General features: G+C 38.4%; 1 protein-coding gene across 3 annotated transcripts in view; it reads left to right on the forward strand.

Annotated features, from left to right (window-relative positions):
• UTP20 (UTP20 small subunit processome component) overlaps positions 1–22141 on the forward strand; it is a 92949-nt gene that overhangs the window by 50669 nt on the left and 20139 nt on the right. For all 3 annotated transcript variants that reach the window (XM_083366730.1, XM_083366731.1, XM_083366732.1), the window contains 18 exons: positions 434–577; positions 2380–2459; positions 3400–3626; positions 4971–5115; positions 5513–5600; positions 7456–7599; positions 10131–10181; positions 10266–10418; positions 14372–14527; positions 15303–15443; positions 15639–15776; positions 16152–16291; positions 16671–16750; positions 17453–17751; positions 18097–18236; positions 18418–18574; positions 18975–19076; positions 21280–21447. In XM_083366730.1, the coding sequence (XP_083222856.1) occupies positions 434–577; positions 2380–2459; positions 3400–3626; positions 4971–5115; positions 5513–5600; positions 7456–7599; positions 10131–10181; positions 10266–10418; positions 14372–14527; positions 15303–15443; positions 15639–15776; positions 16152–16291; positions 16671–16750; positions 17453–17751; positions 18097–18236; positions 18418–18574; positions 18975–19076; positions 21280–21447 (2553 nt within the window). The remainder of the gene's footprint in view (positions 1–433; positions 578–2379; positions 2460–3399; positions 3627–4970; positions 5116–5512; positions 5601–7455; positions 7600–10130; positions 10182–10265; positions 10419–14371; positions 14528–15302; positions 15444–15638; positions 15777–16151; positions 16292–16670; positions 16751–17452; positions 17752–18096; positions 18237–18417; positions 18575–18974; positions 19077–21279; positions 21448–22141) is intronic.

Here is a 22141-nt window from a genome sequence, read left to right on the forward strand (position 1 = left end):
CAAACATTCCCATTTGTGTTAAACTTTGACTTTACGTAGCTGTAAAGAAACTTAGCCTTACAGTTTTTCTAAAGTTTGCAATTCTGAATAATGTTTTTGTTGTTACGGTGCTTAAATTTTCTTTCTCTGCTATGCAAGTTCTTAACTTACGTTACAGAATTTTGTGTTGACTTTACCTCACACATTATAGAAATTATAATTTCCGTAGTAAGAAGGTTATAGAGGGAAAAAAATGCAGTTACACAGGGTGTAACTAGTAAAATACCTAATAACTACTTCTCATAGTATTGCAGTACTAAGTAGGTATAATAATGCATGCTAATGTCTAATAATGAATCTTAAATATTTTGACCCAATACATGAATAAAAAATGCAATTTTTGGAAGATGTTTTGCTCAAGGAAAGAACAGAACCATCACAGTTTATTTTACAGATTCAACTCAGATTTATCAACCAGCTGAAAAACTTAAGGCGCCTTGGACTTAAGCTTATCGCAGACTTTTTCTCTGACTTTGAAATGTACGACTTCAGTGGAGAAGAGATTGATGCTGTGTTCTGTGCAGTGGTGTGGCCCCAGGTAAGGCTGCTCTATGGGAAAAGTAAAATTTAGGGCAAAAGGAAAAGAGTACCTTAAAATAAAGCATCTCACTTCATTATATTCCTCTTAGATCAGACATGTCAAACACAAGGCCCGGGGGCCGGATCCGGCCCGCGAAGTGCTTTCATGTGGCCCGCGAAGCCATCCTGGAAACAGTGAGGGAACGGCCCCCACTGCCTTGGCCCTGGCCCAGAGACCCTCCTTCTGCCAGAGACCCCCAGATCTGTCCCACTCCTGCCCAGGCCCCCATAGGCACCCTTGATGCCAACGATGTAGAGCTGGCCACGCCCACCCAGCAGGCCATATGCATTCTAGCCACGCCCACCCAGCAGGCCACGCCCACCCTGGCCACAACCACCCGGCCCCCTGAGGGCAACCACAATGCTGATGCGGCCCTCCATGAAATTGAGTTTGACACCCCTGTCTTAGATGGTCCACATTTTAATGGCTTGCATTTTACTTTAATGTTACCCATCTGTCCTGTGTCTGGAGATCAAGAGGGAAAGTTGAACCAGTGCTTTTGGCTGTGTTACTGGTGGATTTGTTTTTACCCTGGCTGCTGTTGTATATATGTTGTTTCGCTTTTCTGCTTTTATATTTTTAATGTTACTAGCTGCTCAGTGTCAGTAACGTGAGATTGGTGTCCACATAAATTGAACAAATAGTTCAATAAATATTGATTGAATTTGAATCACCTTGACATAGATCACTTTGACATAATCAACAAATACGACTCTACATTTGCAGCTGAGAAATGGAAAAACTGCAGAAGTCTCCTTTAGATGAAGTATGCATATCCTTAAGTTAGCCAGAGTTACTGGGCAAAGGTAATAGGTGGCCTCCATAATAGGGGAATCTACTGGCTAAATCCCAGTGGAGTAGGAATGGATCTGCAGTTCATAAATTCATCTTAAATCAGGCCAACTTCCACTAACAAAGATGAAGTACTGTAAACCATATTTATAATATTTATGTGATATTGTATGTTATTTAAATATAAATAATATGAAATTTCTTCTTGTTAGTTCAGGCTAAGGCTAGAAGGAAGACTTCTGTAATTTATTTATTTATTATTTATTTTAATTCTATTTATATCCCACCCTTCTCCGAAGACTCAGGGCGGCTTACAAGCTTAGCAGTAGCCTTCATTCTATGTATATGCCTGCTTATTAGGGCTTTCACACACCCCCCCCCAAGCGGCATTATTACAAAGTCAGCTTAATTGCCCCCAACAATCTGGGTCCTCATTTTACCTACCTCGGAAGGATGGAAGGTTGAGTCAACCTTGAGCCTGGTGGGACTCGAACCTGCACTAATTGCAGGCAGCTGGTGTTACTTAAGGAGGCATTAGCCCACTGCTCCACCAAGGCTCTTATTATTTAGCCAGAAATGATATGTAATATCCACTTTTCTCTGGAGTTAGTATCGTGGGACTTGAAGACTATTCTAAAATTAGCAGCAGGCCCGTCTCACTTGGTGAATTGAAGGCAATGCCTAATGGTAACAAGCTGGGTTGGACACTTCAAAGTATTTTTGTCAATGGAAGCAGCTTTTGTTATTCTGGTGCAAAAGGCATTGCAATTAATATTGGTTGCATGCATACTAGATTCACATGTGCTAAGTCAAGATGAAAAGAACTATGGCATAATACAACATGTGACCTAAGACAGTTCACTGTTCTTTCAGATACCAATAGTCTTACTTCTTCTATTCTGAATAGCTATTCTAAGATATACTTGTTAATGTAACCTGATTTTATCTTTCTGTTTTGTTTTTTTCAGATCACTAGGCTGGCTGCTGAGAGCCAATATTCTCCTACTCCTTTACTCAAAATTATTCACATCTGGAGCAAAAACCCCAGGTAAGCTATTCAATTTTAGCAACCCCCCCCTCCCCCCAATAATTATTACAGACTTTACTGTCTACGTTATTTAAAAGCTTTAAATCCAGTTGGTGTATTGCCTTGCAGGTTAACATGCAATTGTGGTTTAGAACTCTCTGCCATCTGCATTAGTCCCAGATTACAACCCCCCATTATCTCTTATTCACACTGCTGATTGGGCTGATAGAAATTGTATGACAGTCACAGATGGAGAGCCATAGTTATCTGCCTGTGTTCTTTATGTACAAACAAACCAGTAAGGATAAGTAATTGTAATACTGGGACCAGGCAAAAAAGGACTGGAACCCTGTATTGCAAGTATTCGTGTCTTGCCAAAATAAAGTATCCTTTTTATACTCTTCTTCTTTCTGCCTACTTTTCCTTCCTGGAGCTGTGAACAAGAATAAACTGCAAGTTTGTGATTCAAACCGACAGCTTCCAGAGTTTTCCTTTCCCAGTCCCAACCTTTTTAAATCAAGTGATTTCTTGCATTGCACACAAAGCATGATAAAGAAGTGGCAATGGTTGCTTTTGTACAATCAAAAAGCAAAACTAGATAATGTGGTTATTTAATTATCTCTTAATACAGTGTATGAACCATATCTTATTACAGCAGGAGTGCTATCTATTGACCTTAAGTGTTTTTAATCCTACAGATTCATCTACATGGCTGGTGTGTATGTTGATAGAATAATCTGTTCCTGATCTCCAGTAATAGTTTTGAATTTGGTAGCAATTATTTAGGGGATTTCATGCTTTTGTTCACTGTTAATATCTGGAAATGGTCATAAATATTTTTATAATAAAAGAAGCTGAAGCAGTTTCTTTAAGTTGTCCACCAGAAGAATGAAAAAAATTGTCCTTTTTTCATATAATTTATTTCTTAAAATTCCCCTACCCCCTTTCACTTTGCTTTTAGGTATTTCATTTTGCTGGCTAAGCAGAAGCTAGGGCATCCAGAATATGATATATTATCAAATGTAACTGCCGTGCTCTCAGCCAAGATTCTGGGAGAGGGAACAGCTGGTATTGTGATGGATGTGATTGACAACCTTCTTAATATTCCTGACTTTGAACCTAATGACCAGTTAAGCAGCCTGACAGTGACTGACTGCCTCTTCACTGAAGTTGAAGAAATAGCAGGAGGTAGGAATGGATAGGTCTCAATTGGACGGCACTGTTCATTTATTACAATAGTGCCCATTTCCGTAAGGCACAAGAAGTTCAGAAAAACAAGGAAAATATATAAAATAAAGTCAAAGGCACATAATATTAAAACTATATAATTGGCAGTCCAGCCACCATTGGGCCCAAACTCTCACTGGAAACAGCTAGATTCTAAGCAACTTTAAAAGAAGATTCAGATGACGGTAGGACAGAGAGTTAATTTGGAAATGAAAATGGCTTGAGTGTATTATATTTGATCTTTACAGAGGTACATACAAAGTGTATAGTTTTATTAAAAGCTGTTTTACACAGAATATGTAAACAAAATGAAAGATACTTCCTGGTCTTAGCTTGGGATGCTTAAAGGATTGCCCAGGCCCACAACATACAGCCTTTGCATTGAAGTAGCCTTCACTTGCCTTCCTGCACTTGGAAGTCAGAAGTGTGGTGCTTACAGAGAATACCTTTTCACCTTGGAATGAACTCTTTCGGAAGAATTGCCCAATACAGGCTTCCTTTCAAAATGAGGCACAGATTGAAAAAGTAGTCAGAGTTGCCAGCTTTTAAGACTGATACCTGAAGTCAGTCACCTTTTCAATATCTGGTACTACATGATCTTTTTGATTGCCAAAAATGACAACAACAACAGCAAAAAAGATTAAATGACTCAGAAATGGGAGTATATGCAAGATTTTGGTTGCCTTGGAGCAGACATGTCAAACACAAGGCCCGGGGGCCGGATGCGGCCCGCGAAGTGGTTTCATGTGGCCCACAAAGCCATCCTGGAAACAGTGAGGGAACGGCCCCCACTGCCTTGGCCCTGGCCCAGAGACCCTCCTTCTGCCAGAGACCCTCAGATCTGTCCCACTCCTGCCCAGGCCCCCATAGGCACCCTTGATGCGAACGATGTAGAGCTGGCCACACCCACCCAGTAGGCCATACCCACTCTAGCCACGCCCACCCAGTAGGCCACGCCCACCCTAGCCATACCCACTCGGCCCCCTGAGGGCAACCGCAATGCTGATGCGGCCCTCAATGAAATTGAGTTTGACACCCCTGCCTTGGAGGGTTTCTGAGTTTAAATCTTTTTTTAAAAAAAAATTGTTTCCACAAACATCATAAGCAGGTATAATCAGTTAGTTATACTGATACCAAAGTATGATCATCATAATATATATAAATAAAAATAACAAAGTTGAAACGTATTTTATTTTAAAAAAATTATAACACTCTTAGGCTGTTTTGTAAAGATTTGTATTTTCTGCATGGAAAGAAGGCTTGGTTTTTCACTTTAAATGGCCATATTCTACATCTCCATTTTAGATGTTCCTAGTATGGGGACAAGGCTGATTCTCCCCCATGTCCCTTCAGTTCTTCAGTATCTCAACAAAACTATGATCAGCGTAGATAGGATAAAGAAAAAAAAATATAACGCACAACTCAGCAAAGAACTCAACATTCTTTCAAAGTAAGTGGTTTCTTACCCTTTCTAATAGTACATATTTACAGAGATTTCTTAATGCTGTAGAAGTAATGGAGAGGAAATAGCTCTTTTTCTTGGTGGGAAGGAGGTTAATAGAAAATAGTAGAAGCAAGCTCTTCCTAATCTCTCAGAAGGCAAGAAATTAGATGACTTTGCCAGTTGTTCTATTTTCACTCAGAACAGATGCAAAAAAAAATTCTTTCCTCCTCCTCTACATCTCAGTATTTCTGTGAATACAATGACATGCTCTTTCTATACCAAAGTTCAAAACTTTTCAAGGGTACATATTAAAAAAGCTTGGCTTTTAATTTAGACACCCGAAACTTTACATTGTGATATAATGTAGGTGTATGTGGTTACCTTTATTTTCTGTTGTATTTAGGATTAGCAAGTTTATAAAGGATAAGAACCAGAGTTCTATTCTGATTGGCCTCTTGCTCCCCTTCCTTCAGCAGACCAACATTACTCAGGTAAATTTATAATAAAGTATATGGAAAGTAATATTTTCTTTCAGGTTAATTACCTTCGTTCATTCCGCCGGGACCTGAAGACCTGGCTCTTTGAGCTCTCCGGCCCAGGCTGAGAATTTTTAACTGAGGTTTTTAGTTAAGGGATAATTTAATCTTTTTAAATTGTTTTTAACTTTTGTATTTTGTACTGTTTGATTTTAAATACCCTGTAAACCGCCCTGAGTCCTTCGGGAAAGGGCGGTATATAAATTTAATAAAATTAATAAAATTAAATTAATTATTTTTGTGGTGACATTTTAGATGTTTTTGCACTTATGGACTTTACATGCATTGAGGCTACACTGAAAGGTAACTGGGTTATGTATAAGCCACAACAAAGAATGAAGCTCAGCAGAATATGAAAAATAGTGGATGAAGCAGTTGTTATCCTTTATAAGGAAGCCTGGGCCATAACCACTTCAGTTAGCTTCAGAATGAATCTAATATGTTGTATACTGATCTATGTATTTAGGTAATGTACTTTTGGAGTATAAAGTAGAGGTTTCTAAATACAAATGTAGAGGGAGAATGCCATCTTGAACATCTTGTTAATTTACTGTAAATCGTTTCTTAGCTCCCCATATACTTCTGCAGATATCATCTTTAAATCTTTGAAAATATAAATACAGTTTTCCAAATCCACACCAAGGCTTTATAAAAGAGACCAATTTTGGTGTGATTTGATGAACCAGCCCTGCCTGATTATGCAAAAAATGGGAAATCTGATCTTGCATAAGAAAAAAACCATGTTCATGAGGCCTTCATGGATGACCAACACACTAAGTTTGTCATAAATGTTTGCAGGGATCAGCATAATAGCGCTTGTATAAGCATACAGGGAAAATGTGAAGCCTCCCAAATTGATCCTAACTTCCATTCTTTTTATTCCTTGTTTAAAGGACTTCCCCAAAAGTTGCAAATTACAATTACAAAGTTCCCCAAGTTACAATTGTTTCCCTCAAAAGCAGATTTCATCTTACTGAATAAAATGATTGAAAAGTGAAGAAGTCCAGAAATGACTTTTGTTCGTTAATTTGTTTTTTTAAATTGTGTTTTTGATTTAAATTTCAGAATGTCAGCATGTGACATAAACCTGATCAAGAATTTCAGTTCACTTTTTTATGTTGAAATATCACTGGCCCTTATTTGGGAAGTTCTTATTCTAATTTTGTCATGAACATACAGTACATAAAAGAAAATGATATACTGATATACATGATCATAAAAAGAAATGGAAGGAATTTTCTATTGGGAGACTTGACTCTTTTCCTTTCTGCCAATAAAATCCACTACCAGGATCACCCTGCTTGACTAGCTCCCAAAAACAACACAAAATTTATTTACACTATAAAGTTAAAAATATTTATTGATTTTTAATGGTTTGATGAGTGCCAATATTTAGCCTTATTGATAGATACTTCATTTTGTGATGGCACATTTCCATTGAGTGCTGTAGTTGATTCAAGCAAAATTTACTTGGTATCTCAAATCCACAGAAGAGTACATAAAGATACTTTCAGTAATCTAGTCAATTGTAGTCCTTTGTAGTGTATTTATATAGAGGGATGCATGGATAATCTTCAGGAAGAAGATAAGCAAGAATCAATAAGGCAAATAAGATACAACTTATTCCTGCAAAAGGAGAAGACGTGAGATTACCCTACCTTGGATCTTTTCAGTATAAGGAGTGGCACAAGGATATTCTGGCAGGCTTTCAAGATTCTGTTATTACACCCTAAGCAATAAAGTAGCATTCCTGTAACCCTTGTTCTGTCCTTTTCCTGAACCTGGCCTACTGACAGTCTGTTTCTTTTAGGATACAGAGATTGACATTCTGGAGACAGTACAAAATCTGCTGAAACATTGCTTAACTCCAGCAAGCTTCCTTAAACCGCTGGCAAAACTGTTTTCTGTTATTCAGAACAAGTTGTCTCGTCAGGCACTCTGTGTGGTTTTTGAGGTATTACTGTATATAAATGCTTTTTAAAATATATATATTCTTATCCCGCTATGCTTCAGATAGTTTAGTACCTTTTGTTCCTTTGTTTCTTTTTATTATCAACAGTAGACTTCTTTATAAATCCTTTTTAAGTATTATCCTTTTCTGTCTTTTGTCATAGAAAACAATAGTAGTCCTTGACTTATGACCAGTCACTTAGCAACGGTGTGAAGTTATAACAGACCTCCCTAGGTTACTTACAAGCCAGATTCAAAGTTCTGAATACTGTTCTGGGGCATTTAGTAACTGGCCCACATTTATGGCTTTTTGCAGTCTCCTCCAGTTATGTTACTGCTATTTAGGACTTTTTTTTTTTGATGAAACTGGCATTTACTTCTGGATTCCATCAAAAAATGTCCAGTGCATATAATGGATTTGCTTAACACCACAGCATTTGCTTAAGAATTCCTCGAAAGAGTCAACCATGGTCACATGGTGACCCACTTAACAACTAACACAACTTACAACTGTAATTCCAAGCTCAATTATGGACATACATTGAGTACTATCTATTCCAAGCTTGATTACGGATATACATTGAGTACTATCTATGGTTGGAGGAAGAGGCTTTTGTGGTATTTTCCATTAAGATTCCTTGGTCATGGATAGGCAATTGATAACTTTTAGAAGTTTTGGACTATATTTCACACAAACTATTGTGGGAATTAAAGTCCAAAGTATATGGATGCTGCCACATCGCCTACCCTTGCCTCTGTGTCATGCAATCTGTGTTTTCCTGGCAGAGGAGAACATGTTGCAAAGGATTTCTCCAAACATTATAATGCCATACAGACTAGATTGATTTGTTGACAAATGCCAATTTAGTTAGATTGCAAGTGTAGTGTATTTACATACTGAATATATATTCCAGCAAGTGTGATCTGTATATGTTTTATCTTTTGATACAATGTATGCTGCTCCCAACAAATTTTATCCTCAATGAAATTAAAAATAGCCTTAAAAATTAATGTATGAAATAAATGCAATTTATACTATTCATTAATAGCATCAGCTCCCTCTGTTCCTGGAGGAGACTGATTATCTGGACCCGTACCAATCGGGCTTCAGGCCCGGATACAGCACGGAGACGGCATTGGTCGCGCTGGTGAATGATCTCTGGAGGGCTAGGGACAGGGGTTGCTCCTCTGTCCTGGTCCTATTAGATCTCTCAGCAGCTTTTGATACCATCGACCATGGTATCCTGCTGCGGCGTCTCAGGGGGTTGGGAGTGGGAGGCACCGTTTTACGGTGGTTCTCCTCCTACCTCCGGGGCCGCTCGCAGTCGGTGTTGACAGGAGGGCAGAGATCCGCCCCGAGGTCTCTCATTTGTGGAGTTCCTCAGGGGTCGGTTCTCTCACCTCTCCTGTTCAACATCTACATGAAGCCGCTGGGCGAGATCATTCGTGGTTTTGGGGTGGGGTATCACCAGTACGCTGATGATACCCAACTCTTTCTTTCCACCCCGAACCAACCCAGTGATGCCCTCACCGTGATGTCCCGGTGCCTGGAGGCGGTTCGGGTCTGGATGGGGAGAAACAGGCTTCGTCTCAATCCCGCCAAGACCGAGTGGCTGTGCGTATCGGCGTCCCGGGTTAACCATGTTATTCCACCTCTAATGATGGGGGGTGAGGTGTTACCCCCCGTTGATAGGGCTCGCAACTTGGGCGTCCTCCTGGATTCACGGCTCAATTTTGAAGATCACATAGGAGCCGTGACCAGGGGGGCTTTTGCACAGGTTCGCCTGGTGCGCCAGTTGCGTCCCTATCTGGACCGGGACGCCCTACGCACAGTCACTCATGCGCTTGTGACCTCCCGTTTGGACTACTGTAACGCTCTCTACATGGGGCTGCCCTTGAAGACCACTCGGAGGCTTCAACTGGTGCAGAATGCGGCCGCGCGAGTTGTAATGGGGGTTTCCCGATACTCCCATGTAACACCTCTACTCCGCGAGCTGCATTGGCTTCCGGTTGCCCTCCGGGTGAAATTCAAGGTGCTGGTTATCACCTATAAAGCCCTACATGGCCTGGGTCCGGGATATTTGAGGGAACACTTGCTGCCGGCATCAAACGCCCTTCGCCCAGTGCGCTCCCACAGGGAGGGTCTGCTCAGGGTTCCGCCGGTGAGAGATTGCCGGCGGGTGACACCCAGGGATAGGGCCTTCTCAGTGGGAGCGCCTGCCCTCTGGAACCAGCTGCCGGTGGAGCTGAGGACTGCCCCCGACCTCCGATCATTCCGCCGGGGCCTGAAGACCTGGCTTTTTCAGCTCTCGGGCCCAGACTGAGGAAGAATTTTTAATTTGGGGTTTTTTAACTGACTACAGGGTTAATTTAATACTTTTTAATTTGTTCTTAATTTTTGTATTTTGGATTTTTAATTCCCTGTAAACCGCCCTGAGTCCTCAGGGAATAGGGCGGTATATAAATATAACTAAATAAATAAATAAATAAATAAATAATTTTGTCTTTTAATGACTTTCAATCTTTTTTTAACAGACATTATCACATTTGGAAAGTAATATAAAATATATCACAGATACTGTCAAGGTATGTAGCAGTTTTCTTCATTTGCTTAATCTTTTTAAAATTCAGATTGATTTTTATATTGACTAAACATTTTATTTGTCTTAGCTGAATGCTTTCAGTCTGCAGCATCTTGATGAGATCAACTTTGATGTCCGTTTGTCAACATTCCAAGACATCATTTCTCATATCAAAGGGATGAACAAAATAGATGTCGACTACCTCATCCCGGTAATGCACAACTGTTTCTACACTATACGGGTGAGTCCATTAATATGGAAAATATCTGTGCTTGCTTTCTGATTGGGCCCTTAGAAATGTATTCATTTTATATTGTTGTTTATGATATTTACAATTTACAAGTTTTTTGAACTCAATATTTATATATTTTTCCTGTTTGTCATTTGTCATTCAGTTATGAGAATAAAATTTCATATGACCTGTTAACAACAACAACAAAAGTAACGAGTGGAAAATCTTGGTTTTGCCCAGGGCTTTTTTTCTCATAGAAGCTCAGAACGGCGTTCCGGAACCGTTTTTTTTTTCCAAAAAAAAAAAAAACCCAGCTCCCTTATTGGTTTTCCTAAACCTGTTGCAGGGCTAGCAATCTTGGCTCTTTTTTTATGACTCATGGACTTCAACTCCCAGAAATCCTGAGCCAGCCATGCTGAGGGGAAAGGGAGAGATTTCCAAGCTGAGGCATGCTGGCTCAGGAATTCTGGGAGTTGAAGTCCACGAGTCATAAAAGAGCCTGCACTAGAGGAGGACATTAAAATTATTTACAGGATTACTTCTTTAGGAACTAAACTTTTAGAATCTAAAACAGCTAATTCAGAAAAGCCAACAGAAAAGAACCTCACATTTTTCATCTGCTTCTGTCTTTTGGAAGGTAAAATTAGATAACAAAATAATCTATTTCTTATGTTAACATCTCTGCAATGAAATCAAAGGTAACAGGAAAGAAATGAGAAACATTTTTCTCAATGTAATATGTCTAATTTAGCTGATTCTAGAAAAAAAATAGTATCTTTTGTACACTCTTGAAAACTATTTTGAATCTAAACAATTCTTAAGAATGAAATGTTCTTAATTTGGACTTTACTTTTACTGTTTGGACTGTTGTGTGTTTTGAAAAATAGATTATTTAGAATTAGTTATGTTGCACTTAAGTCTTTAAATAATTAACCTAGTATATACATAACAATATATGATGTTTTCCCTGGTGAGCTTAACATCAATAACAACATTTATTAAAAAGGCTAAAATAATTTCTGGGGGTATTATCTGTATAGTAAAATTTTGGACAAGCAGTGATCATGTTACATATGTGCATAAGCGTAGTCAGTAGCATATGTCTTTTTAAAAATATCAAACATGCAAAGAAACAAAAATAAGTCCAAAATATCTGTATTACATCCAGAAATGCCAACTTTGCAAACAATATTTCTCATCCATAACTATGGCACCCTAAGGATACCTGCATACATGCAAATTTAATTTAATTTAATTTATTAATATTTCTATACCGCCCTTCTCCCGGAGGACTCAGGGCGGTGTACAGGGCAAGAATAAAACACAGAAATTTACAAAAACTAAAAGATGATTAAATACATGCCCGATTAAAATACAATTGATACATAGTAAAAACCCCAATACAAATGATAAAAAACCCCACCAATCCCCCCTCAGGCCAGGCCGGCTTGCTCGAACAAGTATGTTTTCAGATCGCGGCGAAAGGAGCGCAGATGTTTCTCTGGGATCAGTAACGCAACAGGGATTGCTTTTTCCTTCCAGTAACATATACCTAAAATCAGTTTATTGCATTTAACAATTGTACTAAAAAAACCTCATTCATTTAATTTGAAATCATTTGAAAAATTGGTTTAAATTATTTTATTAAAACAAATTAATGGCAATTCTTTTATAAAAAGTTGCCTCAAACAAAATGAGTTTGACATGCCTGCTCTAGATAGTTGAATGCTCCAAAATAAATTCCAGACCAGGCCTGTACATGCAGCCTACCAAGCACCCTTGGACAGAGCACAGACTTTTTTTTTAAAGTAATAAAATCACCACCACTGCCCTGAAAGTCATGTTACCTAGTGCCTCCATGGCTTACCATGACCACAAGCTCCAACACTGTAGATGCTCCTCTAGTCACCAAATCATTGATTAGCCCACCAGCATTCCTTTGCAGACCACAAAGATTTTTAATTTATCAGTGTGGGCCTTTCCTTTCTACAAGTTGATAATGATAATGATAATAATAATAATAATAATAATAATAATAATAATAATAATAATAATAATAAGAAGAAGAAGAAGAAGAAGAAGAAGAAGAAGAAGAAGAAGAAGAAGAAGAAGAAGAAGAAGAAGTTGGAAGGGACCGTGGAGGTCATCTAGTCCAACCCCCTGCTCAGGCAGGAAACCCTGTACCATTTCAGACAAATGGCTGGCTAGTCTCTTCTTAAAAATTTCCAGTGTTGGAGCATTCACCACTTCTGGAGGCAGGTTGTTCCACTGGTTAGTTGTTCTAACTGTCAGGAAATTTCTCCTTAGTTCCAGGTTGCTTCTCTCCTTGACTAGTTTCCATCCGTTGCTTCTTGTCCTGCTTTCAGGTGCTTTGGAGAATAGCTTGACTCCCTCTTCTTTGTGGCAGCCCCTGAGATATTGGAACACTGCTATCATGTTACCCCCTCACCCTTCTCTTCATTAAACTACACATACCCAATTCCAGCAACCGTTCCCTATATGTTTTAGCCTCCAGTCCCCCAATCATCTTTGTTGCTCTTCTCTGTACTCTTTCTAGAGTCTCGACATCTTTTTACATCGTGGTGACCAAAACTGGATGCAGTATTCCAGGTGTGGCCTTACCAAGGCATTGTAAAGTGGTATTAGTACTTCACGTGATCTTGATTCTATCCCTCTGTTAATGCAGCCTAGCACTGTGTTGGCTTTTTTGGCAGCTGCAGCACACTGCTGGCTCATATTTAAGTGATTGTCCACTAGGACTCCGAGATCTCTCTCACAGTTACTACTATTGAGCAAGGTACCACCTATACTATACCTGTGCATTTGATTTTTCCTGCCTAAATGTAGAACCTTACTTTTTTCACAATTGAATTTCATTTTGTTAGATAGTGCCCAGTGTTTGAGTCTGTCCAGATCCTCCTGTATCTTAAGCCTATCTTCTGGAGTATTGGCTATTCCTGCCAGCTTGGTGTTGTCTGCAAATTTGATGAGTTCCCCATCTATCCCCTCATCCAAATCGTTGATGAAGATGTTGAAGAGCTGCACAGATCTCTTCTAGATTTTCCTCTTGCCTTTCTGAGTTAACTCCTTGGTCTGTCATTGAGGAAGAATTGACTTTGTAGGGAAGCATATTATTATTTGATGTATATTTAACATATGTTCTACCTTTATTTACCAATTATATAATATTTGTATGCAATCCACATGGCGAGGTTTGGGGAAACTTACAATAGAAAAAATATATTTTTAAAATCATAAGATTAAAACATCGCCTGGCCCGCACCGCCTCCGTTGCCTGCATTGCGCAGCCCCGCCATATAGAGTGGGCTCTGCTGCTCCCATAGCACCAGCTGCGCCGGCTCCGGCCCCAGGGAGGGGAGCCCGCCGCCAACACCCTTCGCACCTGTGACTGCAGCAGCGCCGCCCTGCCACACACACACCCACCCGCCTCCTGTGCCCACCAAGATGAGAGTTCCGGCACCCTTTTTTTTTTTTTTTAGAAAAAAAGCACTGGTTTTGCCCAAGAGTTTTAACCGAGTTTCCACAATAAATAAACCAGGTTTCATTTTATACATAGCAGTTGCTGGACTCTTTTGTAATGCCTTTCTTAGCTGTATTACAGTATGTCTACTTACCAGCTATGGTATCCTTGAAAGTCTGTTCTTTCAGTTTATTGCCAAGCCAACTGAATGAAATTGACACCAACTGTAGTTTAACTTTAATTTAGAAATTTCTCTAAATTTCTTTCTGGAGGAAAAAGAAGCTTTATAAAAGGTTTGGAGTGAATTTATGCACTTTTGGTCATACTTTGCTGCTAATGAAGATTACTTGGAATTTTTATCACATTATAGCTCTTTTTAACTATCTTTAGTGATCTAATTTATGTTTATTTTAGTCCATACTTCTGTTTCTCCAATTTATAGGATTATAATCTCATGTGTCCTGATCCTTTTCTTTTGCAGCTAGAGGAAATGGCTTTAAGTGACAATGCAGTCCTCTGCCTGAATGCCATTATTCAAAGATTTTCTGAACTTGAGCATACAGAGGATGAATTCAAGGAAATTATCCAGCACACACTTCTGGATTCTTTGAGAAAAGGACTAAAGAGCAAGATTGAGGTGACGAGCCAGCACCATTTTTATGTTTTAAAAATCAGTATGAGTTGAACATCTGTGTCTGTAGATCTTGTATTTCTCACTTTTATGAAAATAAAAGCCCTTTGGAGGACTTCTTACTGTATTTTCGGTCCCAGCTCTATTTTTTTTACCATGACTTTTATTTAGTTAGTTACGCTTGAATTAATGAGTTATCCTCAAATTACTAAAGGCTTGCAATAAATATATAAATGTTCCATTATGAGATCTGTTTCCATCATGACTCCTGTTTCTTGGCCATTGCTTTGAATCCATGGGGATCTGAATGTGGGGAAATATCAAATATGTTAAATGAGTTAAATCCTGTACACTTTGGGACACTTGTATATGTTATACTGGATGCAAAAACCTGTTTTGCTAGTAACAGGTAGACTTTAAAAATCGGAATGTGTTTAAGGTACTACTATTAGCCTATTACTATTACTATTAGTTTAAGGTACTATTTATTACTGGCTGCTCAGAGTAGCCATTAGCAAGATAGGTGGCCAATAAATTTAACAAACAGATAAATATTTATAAAGTATAGAGTATCTACTTCCATTATTGCTTCAAAGTCTAGTCTTAGTATAATAAATATCTGGTATTTAGAAATGGTCACAGTAGCTTGGGATAGCAGTTTAAAAGGGAAAATTCGGACAGATTGCTGTAAAAAAAGTTTTCCGTTTAAAAGGTGGAGGCTATGATATAGTTTAGAATGTCAGATGTAAATGTAAACCACATATTTTCTTTGTGGTTTCAGTGCATTCAGCAAGATTACACATCATTGCTATCAAGCTTGATTCGTGCATTTTCAGAGCATCCAGAGTTTCATGACTTGGTCCAGCTGACTGATTATCATGATCCAGAGATGGACTTCTTTGAAAACATGAAGCATATTCAGGTAATAAGAAATGTTGTAACTGATCCTCCTAAAGTAGCATATACATTATCTGATAGTGATTGCATGATAACTGATACCACTTATTTCCTTTTTTCTGTTGATAAAAAATATCTGCAATCCCTGGTTGTAGTATTCAAATGCTTGGTGGACTAAGATATATCAACCAAGTTCAATTTAATTTTTATATTCTTTCAGATTCACAGAAGGGCACGAGCTCTGATGAAACTAGCTAAGCAGTTAGTGGAAGGCAAAACCATACTGAGTTCTAAAACTCTTCAAAATTATATTATGCCTTATGCAACCACTACCATTTTCAATGAGAAAATGCTTAAGGTAAGCTTTTAAACATAAAATGGGCAAAACTACTTCTGCTTCATTGCCATAAGAAGGATTTACTCCATCAACACTTCTGATCTTTATCCAAGTTTTCATAAAGCGAGAAAATTGAATTTGCTCTACTACCTTTAGTAGAACCTATTGCTCTTATGGAGAACTTCTTGTGTTGAAGCTTCACATATATAATGGGGGATGGATGTAAGGAGCTGGTTCAGAAAGGTTGCTTCCTACTGCCCACCCTCCTGAAGTGGTCTTGATCCAGCTAAGGGAAGTATAGATTTATTTTTACATTAAAAAGAAAGGCTAGAGGAACAACTTGATGTTGAAGAGGTTCTGTAGTTCAATCTCCCTGATAATACTCTTTTTCCTTAGTATGAAAACATGATAACTGCATCAGTTGAGATGGTGGGAGCTGTCTGTAGACATCTTTCTTGGTCAGCTTACCTCTACCATTTGAAACATTTCATCCACGTATTGCAGACTGGACAGATCAATCAGAAACTTGGTGTCAGGTACATTAAATGCCAGTTTTAAGATTAAAGTTATAATCATTTGCATTAAATAGAAATAAATACCATTGAATGCTGGGGGCCTCTAAATAAATATGAGTGACTTTGAAGTTTGGAAATTATGCTGTTCTTACATTAGTAAGATTTTTTTTAAAGTGCTATTTCATTATAGTTGACTCACAATTCCTTTAGGATTATAAAGATTATATTGTATTGCTGTACATATATTTATTTTGTAAGATTTATCTGTTAATCCAGGCTTATTTTCACCATGACAATAGTGGCTTATTTTTCCCCTTATTTATACAGAGTGTTTTGTAAACTGCTCAATAAAGTTGGAAAGGACTCAAATGTATTTTTTCTTTTTTTTTTCATTTGAAAGCGTGCTTGTAATGGTGCTGGAGGCTTTTCATTTTGACCATGAAACTCTTCAAAAGCAGCTTTCAATTATTGAAAAGGAAGGTAAGTTTTTTAATTCCTTAATTTGATGCCTTTTGCATCTTTTATTAATACAATAATAATAATAATAATAATAATAAGAAGAAGAAGAAGAAGAAGAGGAGGAGGAGGAGGAGGAATAAGAAGAAGAAGAAGAAGAAGAAGAAGAAGAAGAAGAAGAAGAAGAAGAAGAAGAAGAAGAAGAAGAAGAAGAAGAAAAAGAAGAAGATGAAGAAGAAGAAGAACTTGGAAGGGACCTTGGAGGTCATCTAGTCCAACCCCCTGCTCAGGCAGGAAACCTTATACCATTTCAGACAAATGGCTGGCTAGTCTCTTCTTAAAAACTTCCAGTGTTGGAGCATTCACCACCTCTGGAGGCAGGTTGTTCCACTGGTTAATTGTTCTAACTGTCAGGAAGTTTCTCCTTAGTTCTAGGTTGCTTCTCTCCTTGACTAGTTTCCATCCGTTGCTTCTTGTCCTGCTTTCAGGTGCTTTGGAGAATAGCTTGACTCCCTCTTCTTTGTGGTAGCTCCTGAGATATTGGAACACTGCTATCATGTCACCCCTCACTCTTCTTTTCGTTAAACTACACATACCCAATTCCAGCAACCGTTCCCTATATGCTAAAGTATTTTGTTGCAGTTTTTATTTCTCTTGTTTTATTCCAAAAGGATATCTTGATTAATTAATGCCATAGTAATTTCATTCATTTTATGTAACATGTAGACGCCGTGGATATCAATCCTGAAGTAGAGAATGAAGCCATGGAGGTGGAACTTAGTGATGCAGAAGAAGAAAGCCAAAAGACCAGCAAAGAACAGTCTTGTGTCAATGAACAGGAAGTGTGTGCTGAATCTAGGTCTGACCAGCATGCTAATGAAGAAGATGAGAATTTCCAGAAAGTTACAAAACCACCTTCATTCCTGCCCAGGAATAAGGAAGAGTTGGAGTGTCTGATTAAACATATTCAGGAAACAGTGACTGGCAATATATTGCCCAAATTGCACAGATGTCTCATTGCAAAGGTACATTTTAACATTCAAATTGGCCTTGCAGGGATTTCTCCTACCTTTATTTCAGAATAATAGTGCAAGAAAGGTCAAGCTGCAAAAGAGCATATAGAGACTTTTATGATCGAAAGAAGTTTGAGATCTAAAATGCCCTTAGATCTTGTCCACCATTCTAACCAGCCTTTCTTAACACTTCTCCTAGCTAGGGTATGATTGGAAATGCAATCAAGCCCATCCGGAGCAGGTCTAGCTTATACATTAAAGTAGACTGAGTATAAATTTCTTTTCCAGCAGAAGAAAGATATAAATGCATATTATAATAAAATTGTTACTGAAGAGTATTTGTTTTGGTACTGATAGGTGAAAAGAGATGAACAGCACAAGATGGTGAAATCCAAGATTATCAATGATGAAGAGGTGGTGCAAGTGCCAATAGCTTTTGCAATGGTCAAGCTAATGCAGTCTCTTCCTCAGGATGTTATGGAGGAGAATTTGCCAGGGTAAATATTATATTTACAATCTATATAATCCATAAATCATTCACATATAAATCTTTGGAAATAAAACATATCAACATAGTATTAAAATGTTGTTAAGAGTTGAAATAAAGCTTTTTCCAGTGATGTTTTGTATTTTTCCATTTGGCATCTTTAGTTAATTGTAGTCTGTCTTTGTTTCCAGCATTCTTCTGAAAGTCTGCTCTCTTCTGAGGAATAGAGCACAGGAAATCCGGGACGTTGCACGTAACACCTTGATGAAAATAATAGAGGCTTTGGGGCCACAATACTTGCAATATGTCTTAAAAGAGATGGTGTCAATCCTTGTCACTGGTTACCAGGTAAGGATGAAGTGTAATAGATTTCAGGAGGATCCTGGAAATCCTTTTTCATTCTGCTTTTATTATCAATCCATAATTGTTGTAGATAGTAACAGACTGTATTTGCAGAACTATATCCAAGAATGACTGAAATTTCTCCTAAATAAGCATATCACTTGACATTGGGTTAATTGTGGTGACTGCTCAAGATAAAAAAAGAATCTTAGAAATAACATTAGAAAGTTTTTTTGAAAGTTTGAGAAATACAGGATATTACTTTGAAGACTGATCTGCTAGACAACCATAGAGAAACTGTGGAAAGATACAGTACACTGTAGTATTTTGACGTATATTTTTACAATACTCATTTGGTGGTTCTCTTTTCATTTAACAAATATAATGGTCTCTCCTAAATATGCAGGTCCATGTGTTAACTTTCACTGTCCACCTCTTGCTGAAGAGTCTTGCCAACAGTCAACTTAAAGTTGGTGATTTGGATCCATGCATAGAACTGTTGATGGAAGTACGTGTTTACAGTATATGAAAAAATTTAAATGCAAAATGAATTTATTTCACCAGGTCTTTAACTTAATTCCTCCACAGGGAAAATGTTATGTTGGGTAACACCAAAGTTAAAATTCTAGCTCTCTGAAGAAACTCAGTTCATGAGCTGTTTCCTTAAAGGTAGAGAAAAGAACAATTGTTTGATCTTTAGCTGGGCTTTCATAATGTCCAGATGTACAACCTATGTTGATATGTGATGCACAGGAAGACGTTATGTTGATAAGGACATAGCATCACTTTTTTAATGAATTGGACAAAGCATTATGGTTTGCTGGCATTTATTGGATTTTAATTTTCTTTTAAGCGGAAGAAGGCCATGTTTAGGGTGTTGTACTTCTGATGTATACAGTTGCAAGAAAAAGTATGTGAACCCTTTGGGATTATGTGGAGTTTTGCATGAATTGGCCATAAAATGCGCTTTAAACGTCATGTAAGTCACAACAATAGAAAAATACAGTCTGCTTAAAATAATACTACACAAATATTAGCTGTTGTCATGTTTTAATTGAACATAAGATGGAAACATTCACAGTGCAGGGTGGAAAAAGTATGTGAACCTTTGGACTTAATAACTGGTTGACCCTCTTTTGGCAGCAATAACCTCAACCAAACGTTTCCTGTAGTTGCAGATCAGACCTGCACAATGATCTGGAGTAATTTTGGACCACTCCTCTTCACAAAACTGTTTCAGTGTAGCAATATTCTTGGGATGTCTGGTGTGAATTGCTCTCTTAAGGTCATGCCACAGCATTTCAATCGGGTTGAGGTCAGGACTCTGACTGGGCCACTCCAGAAGGCGTATTCTGTTCTGTTGAAGCCATTGTTTTGTTGAATTACTTGTATGCTTTGGGTCATTGTCCTGTTGCATCACCCATCCTCTGCGGAGCTTCAGTTGGCGGACAGATGGTCATACGTTTTCCTGCAAAATGTCCTGATAAATTCTGGAATTCATTTTCCCATCAATGACAACAATCCGTCCAGGCCCTGAGGCAGCAAAGCAGCCCCAAACCATGATGCTTCCTCTGCCATGTTTTACAGTGGGGATGAGGTTTTGATGTTGGTGTGCTGTGCCTTTTTTTCTCCACACATAGTGTTGTGTGTTTTCCCCAAACAACTCAATTTTGGTTTCATCTGTCCACAGTATATTTTGCCAGTAGTGCTGTGGAACATCCAGGTGCTCTTTTGCAAACTTCAAACGTGCTGCAGTATTTTTTTGGGACAGCAATGGCTTCCTCCGTGGTGTCCTGTCCTCCCATGTACTCCATTCTTGTTTAATGTTTTCCTTATTGTAGATGTGTCAACAAAAATGTTAGCATGTGCCAGAGATTTCTGTAGGTCTTTAGCTGACACTACGATTCTTCTTTACCTCATTAAGCATTATGTGCTGTGCTCTTGCAGTCATTTTTACAGGCGACCATGCCTAGGGAGAGTAGCAACAGTGCTAAACTTTCTCCATTTGTAGACAGTCTGTCTTACCGTGGACACATGAACATCAAGGCTTTTGGAAATACTTTTGTAACCCTTTCCAGCTTCATGCAAGTCAATAATTCTTGATAGTAGGTCTTCTGAGAGCTCTTTTCTGCGAGGCATGGTTCACATCAGACAGTGCTTCTTGAGACCAGTAAACCCAAAACAGGTGTGTGTTTTTTAAAGGGCAGGACAGCTGTCAGCAACACATCCAATATCATCACACTGATTGGAGTCAAGGTTGGCTCACTCCTGGCTCCAATTAGCTCTTGGAGAAGTCATTAGTCTAGGGGTTCACATACTTTTTCCACCCTGCACTGTGAATGTTTACATGTTATGTTCAATTAAAACATGACAACAGCTAATGTTTGTGTAGTATTATTTTAAGCAGACTGTGTTTTTCTATTGTTCTGACTTACATGACATTTAAAGCGCATTTTATGGCCAATTCATGCAAAACTCCATGTAATCCCAAAGGGTTCACATACTTTTTCTTGCAACTGTAACTTCGGTTTTCTTCCTCTCTCTTGTATAACAGCATAGGCTTTTGTGGTTAATCTTTACGGTGCCACAAAATTTGTGCAGCATTGAAGTAAAGAGATAGCTGTATGGAAAGTTATACTGAAAACAGCAAAAGAAGCTATAACTATTGCATTATTTTCTGTTGCTAAACTATTCTTGTTTCTCTTGTAAAGATTTTCCACCGTGAATTGTTTGGGGAAATAGCTGAAGAAAAAGAAGTAAAAGGCATCGTTTCCAAAGTTATGGAAGCTCGTAGAAGCAAAAGTTATGATTCTTATGAAATCCTTGCCAAATATGTAGGAAAAAACCAAGTGATTAAGTTTATTCTTCCATTGAAAGAGGTATGAAGATAGAATTAGTGTACATTGAGACTTCCCAGTGGGATGTGTCTGAATATAGTAACTCTATTCTAGTGAGCAACATTCCGGGCAGAGTAAGTAAATTATAGTCCCAGAGCTGCATATAGATCATTTTTGACCAGTCTTTCAAAAACTTTTCACCATTTTGATACAGGAAGCCACAGCAGAAGAGCTAAAACAAGTGTTGTTGTTGTTGTTAGTTGCGAAGTCGTGTCCGACCCATCGCGACCCTATGGACAATGTTCCTCCAGGCCTTCCTGTCCTCTACCATCTTCTGGAGTCCATTTAAGCTCACGCCTACTGCTTCAGTGACTCCATCCAGCCACCTCATTCTCTGTCGTCCCCTTCTTCTATTGCCCTCAATCTTCTTCTATTGCCCTCTATCACTTTGTATCATTGTTCTGGTCTGAAATGCAATCTCTGGTCATTAAAATGTCTTTTTTGCTAATTAGTCCTGCTAGGGCTCATTGTGGGGCGTTTGGGTGCTCTAATGAAAAGTGGTATATCCATTTTATGCATAAACAAATAAGTATAACTGTACAGTTTTTTCAGATATTTTAGTCCCTCCTGTGCCAGTTTTGGCTGAGAAGAACATGGATTAACCAGTTAATCTCATTTATACATTTAAGTCGGGAATGAATAAACTTCTGAGGACTAGAGATGGTATTTAATATTT

The sequence above is a fragment of the Vipera ursinii genome, assembly GCF_947247035.1.
Source record: "Vipera ursinii genome assembly, chromosome: 6".
Classification (NCBI taxonomy): domain Eukaryota; kingdom Metazoa; phylum Chordata; class Lepidosauria; order Squamata; family Viperidae; genus Vipera; species Vipera ursinii.